The sequence below is a fragment of the Mucor mucedo genome, assembly GCF_025094135.1.
Source record: "Mucor mucedo strain NRRL 3635 chromosome Unknown EV154scaffold_81, whole genome shotgun sequence".
In the NCBI taxonomy this organism is placed as follows: Eukaryota; Fungi; Mucoromycota; class Mucoromycetes; order Mucorales; family Mucoraceae; genus Mucor; species Mucor mucedo.
In genome coordinates, this window is record NW_026252365.1 from 177,142 (window position 1) to 182,410 (window position 5,269).

Consider the following 5,269-nt stretch of genomic DNA (forward strand, 5'->3'; position numbering starts at 1 on the left):
ACCTGTAGTTTTTGCTAGTAGAATTCCCTAATCTAAATTTTCTCGAAATAAAAGATATACACAGTTCTAACAGTATTTTCTTTTGTTACCTTAACTTACATTTTATCTCCATCCCAAACAAATGTTATTATTTAAATGTATGCCCTATACTTGTATGAAGGATGATATGAGATCAAGCCTGTACAAAAAGTAAATGATCAGTATTTAATATAAAGTACCAATAAGAATTATATTTACGATTATCAAATGGAAGATTTAAGAAGTGTAGATAGAGTCATATATTAAGTATATAGCCTCGATCACAACACGTAAAAAACCCAAACAGCCTGGTGATGCCTATTTTTGGACGCCAACTCTGCAAAAACTATTGGATACAAGGGACCAAGCACACCGTGCCTGGAAACGCTGTTCCAATGGACTGAACAAGGCGCTAAAATGGATAGACTATACTGATGCAATGGCCCTTTACTGGATCGAATTAAAACGAGAACGTAGAGAGACATGGAAAAAGTTTTGTAGCAAATTGTCAGATGGTTCCTTTTCTGAAACCACATCTATCATCAAAAAATTACGTAGAAAAAAGGTAATCTCACCCTCTTTCTCTCAGCCTGAAGGTCCAAAAGCAGCAGCCACTGAAATGGCCCGACATTTGAGAGGTGTTTTTTCTGGAGACACTCTCCCTGAACTACGTCCTTCTGCCCCACTGATACCAATTGGCCCAGCAATAACGGATCGTGATCAACCACTTTTCCATGACCTACTAAAAATACGCATGCCAAAGCTGATCCCACCGAAACCAGCAATAGGCGGTGTTTGTATTCCTCCAGTAGCCTGCGATTACAAACTTGGTGAATGTCCCTTTACAGTAGATGAGGTGATTATTAGTCTCCAGTACAAACTGGCTCGACGAAAAGCACATGGGGTTGACCATCTTAGAGCTGAAATGCTCCTACCTATATGTGATGCCATCGCTCCAATTCGGGCTATGCTATACAGCTTGTGCTGGATTTGGTCTATTGTACCTAAAGCATGGAACACGGCTGAAGTCGCACCCATCTTTAAAAAAGGTGATCCCTTACAAGCCGCCAACTATAGACCCATCAGTCTCAGATCTATTCTACGTAAGCTGATGGAAATGTGCTTGACAAGAACACTGCACGCAACATCTCCAGATCTTGATATTGTTCAAGGTGGTTGTAGTAAAAGTAGACTTTAAGAGAGAATAGTTTTACAGAAAAAAATAGATAAAAAACAAAGAGAATACAATTATAAGTCTTGTCAATTTATTTGTATAAAAATTGATTAAGAGCTAACTAGACGGGCAGATTTGCCCTGATATTTATAGAAGATTTAAGATATTGTGGCTTGTATTTTTGACAGCTCAGATCCATCGTAGTTTTATATGATGGACCATTCATTTGGTTTATTGAAGGTCGTAAGATAGTTGTTCTTGATTTATTATTGTTCCTTAAATTCTCTGATATCTCATTGGTCGGAGCCTAGAGTTGTGTTATAATGAAGAAATTTCCATGAAGCTGGGTTACTTATTCCCGATCTTTTATCCGTGAAACATCTTTCCTTTTGTAGACAGTAGCATTTATTATGTGGTTTTAGCACAGTGGTTTTCGAGAACGACGGTCAACTACTGATCAAGCTCTTGCTTTACATGAACTTTGCCTTCAACATAAAGTGGATCATATGCGTATGTGGTATTTGACAAAATTAATACATTTGAGAAATAATGAGATAAAAAATTATCGTTACTGGTGTGGTATTTGACAAAATTATTACAATAGAAAAGTAATGCCATAAAATTATATCTTTATTCGAGGTAAAAATAGACTCCAAGAACGCAGCTGCTATGTAATGATTGTTTCTTTTTATATTGTACACTGTTGTGTTTTAAGGTAAGGTTTTAAATTATAAAAAGACTATGGGAGTAGTTTGAGACTGTTTATAAGATTGTCCTTTATTAATAAATGAAATATACGAGTATTTATATAAAAGACTGTCTGCTGTGTTCATATCTCTAGTGCTATCTTGAAGTTATCATTGATTAACCAAAAATGTATACGATTATTACATAGTCACTAATTTAGTCTTGTTCTAATAAATGTTAAGTCTTCTTAACTCTCTTTGCTTTAAACTAAATTTTAAGTATTTCTCAGACGTACTAAATTAGACTTGTGATGTAATATCCTTATAGTTCTTACTATGACATTTATTGTTAAGCTTATATCACAAATGGTATCAGCATGGATAAACCTTTGTTAGCTCTAATATGGCTATAGCCTTGCTAGGTCACCACATTATCCCCACCCAGGTATTAACTAATACCGTTCAAGTACTTCTTTTTTTTTTTTTTTTTATTTGACATCAGCTTGGTCTTTGTTTACTTAAACAAATAGATACTACTTATCTCCTTAGAAATACTAATCTTTGATTCATGAATACTACTTATTCAGAATCAATATTTCTTCTTATTTTGACTAACTGATCTTGTCGTTCTTTTTCTCTTTGTACCTGAACTTGGTTGGTTCGCAACATTTATATCCTTCAATAATCTTTTATTGGCCTTATTAATTTCTTTGATGCTTTCTGGTACTTCACCAATTCTTTGCCAGTATTCTTTGATAAACTTTGGATCTGTAAAGTTTTCTTCTGGTTCCCAAGAATCATAAGATTCATCAAAGTCAAACCATTTGCATCTATACAAATACTTGTTATTGTCATCTTTCTTATGACCAATGATTGCTTCAACTTCAAGAAACTCATCTTGATGCTCTGAGATCTTATCAGAAACTTTCTTTAGTAAGGAAGGAGGATAATTTCTAGGTTCTAAGAAACCTTTTTCATTCTTAAGAACATACGTATTAGCAGCAGTTTTTCTAACGACAGTATAAAATCCCTTATACTTTGGATCTAATTTATTCTGTTTCTCTGTAATCAAAATCATCACTGTCGATCCCGGCTTCAGGTCCAGCATTTTGTGACTTGTATCAAACTTTTGCTTTTGCTTTTCAGTGACTTGTTTTACGTTATCATACACTGCAGGGTAGACTATCTCCGTCATTCTTTTTATCTTTTCCTGTAACTCTTTACGTGTATTTTCAGCTGTTTCATAATCCTTCTCTTGACTAAAGTTAACAAAATCATTTGGATTCCTACCAAACATTAACGAAAATGGAGTACTCTTAGTTCTAGCGTTATACTTGCTATTCAAAAACAATTGAGCAGAAGGCACCTTTAAATCCCAGTCAGCAACGTTACCAACTATTTGCTTCTTAATGGTGTTTACTGCAGACTGTACAGCTCTTTCACTTGCACCATTAGCTCTAGGGTGATACTGAGAAATTAACGCGTGTTCAAAACCAACGTTCTCTTTTATGCACTTCATTAGAGAGTTCACAAACTCACGACCTCCATCACTTTGCAACTTACGCATTGGACCCCATGTACCAATTATGTCTAACACTTGTAACGCAACCGTGGCCATGCTTTTATCTGGTATGGCACGTAACACATAAAACTTACTTGCAATGTCGATCATTACTAACAAGTACTCATTACCTTTAGTTGACATTGTGAATGGACCAGCTAAGTCGATACCCCAACTATCCCCAGGAAGTGTGGCACTGACAGGTCGTAAAGGGTTGTACCCCTTCACAGCCGCGCACTCGGTGGTAAAAGGTGGTAAAAAAGTACCAACTTAGACCACCTGCGGTGGTAAAAACCCTTGATTTTTTATCCCAGATGTGGTACAGGTGGTACGATTTCACCACCTCTGGTGGTAAAAAAAACAAATTTATACCACCAGAGGTGGTGCGTTTTATCCACCAGTGGTATCATTATACCACTTTAAATGGTTTAAACACTCCAACAGTTGTATCTTTTTACCACTTTAAACTGATGTATTATTCCGTCTGTTGCATGTTTTTACCACTTTACATTGATATATTGTTCCGTCTGTTGTTTGTTTTTACCACTTTAAAATGTCTTTTTGTTCATTCCGTTGCACTTTTATTACTTTAAAGCATTACATAATCGAAAAAAAATTTACGTATAAATACACAAAAACTGTGAAAAAATGGGGGTATAGAAAACGTTTTTATTGGTATTTATTTTGTATTTTCACTTCGAAGCTACTGAACTTGCATCCATATTATCACCAGAAAAAAATTAAATGGAAATATTAATTAACTTACTATCAACAAGATATAACGGCAAGAAAAAGTCTTTCAATAAACATCATAAAGAGCCAAGGGATCATAAGGTATAACAGCATATAAGACTAAGAAAAAAGTTGGACTTCCTTGAGAAATACAACATAAAATAAAAAATGTAGCCTAAAATAAAAATAAATCGCCCTAAAATTAGAAAATACAGACTAAAATAAAAAAAAATGCAGGCTAAAAAAAATTTTCTATAGCCTAAAAAACATTTCATCAGCCTGGAAGAAGCTTGTCTACATATTGAAGCCTTTAATATCAGCACAGAAAAAGCTCTGAATCTATACAACACAGTTAAAAACGTAATGAAGATGTATGTTATCTAGTGCCTTCACCATATGTCACAAAGCGAATATACAAACTTTCTACGAAACTTATAAGCCAGGAATAGGATGAATATTTATATATGCTATATTACTACCTTTTCTTATTGTTTAGTCTTTTCTACAACCTGCGAGATTGTAATCATATCATATATTACAAAACTTAGGTTGTGCAAATAAGAATTTACGAAGAGAAAGAAAGAGAAAGAAAAAAAAAAAAAAAAAAAAAAAAAAAGTAAGTTTATTAATCCATTAGATTATTCAAAGTGCGAATTCTTTGAAATTTTTAGTAGTTATCTTCTGGCTATTTTTCTTCTAGAGCGGTGGATACGGTCATCTTCTAAAGTCTGTTCAAGCTCTTCTACGCCAGTATTCTCATCGCCGTGCAGAGGACTAATCCGTTCTTCCTCTAGTTCAGCAATAGAGGGAATAGTCTCTTCGTCATCCGACAAAGATCCTGCTTCCCGGGTTGACACGTTCTACAGAAAACGCATTAGAAACATAATAATAAATAAGTGTGATTGTTTAGTCATTGTATTACCCTTTTTCCCAGTCTGTTGTGAGCTACACTTGCCAACAACCTTTCTGCTCCCCCCAGTAGTTCTGGCATCTATCCAAGTCTGTTTTACCTTTCTTGGCTAATCGTTCCAACATGATGATGTATTTCATCTTGATATCACGGGAAAGCTTACCCCAGGTGCAATTATCATCACAGAA

The 5,269-nt window shown here is 34.8% G+C and overlaps 2 protein-coding genes across 2 annotated transcripts; one reads left to right on the forward strand and one right to left on the reverse strand.

The window, feature by feature from the left end:
* Positions 1 to 246: 246 nt before the first annotated feature.
* Positions 247 to 1,216, forward strand: EV154DRAFT_604592 (uncharacterized protein; the record flags this gene model as incomplete). The annotated part of the gene is made up of 2 exons (XM_051607410.1): positions 247 to 264; positions 326 to 1,216. 2 exons carry the CDS (start codon positions 247 to 249, stop codon positions 1,214 to 1,216), a joined length of 909 nt encoding a protein of 302 aa, XP_051455203.1.
* A 3,629-nt stretch (positions 1,217 to 4,845) lies between these two features.
* On the reverse strand, positions 4,846 to 5,221 carry EV154DRAFT_566129 (uncharacterized protein; the record flags this gene model as incomplete). The annotated part of the gene is made up of 3 exons (XM_051605936.1): positions 4,846 to 5,031; positions 5,094 to 5,116; positions 5,182 to 5,221. 3 exons carry the CDS (start codon positions 5,219 to 5,221, stop codon positions 4,846 to 4,848), a joined length of 249 nt encoding a protein of 82 aa, XP_051455204.1.
* Positions 5,222 to 5,269: the final 48 nt, after the last annotated feature.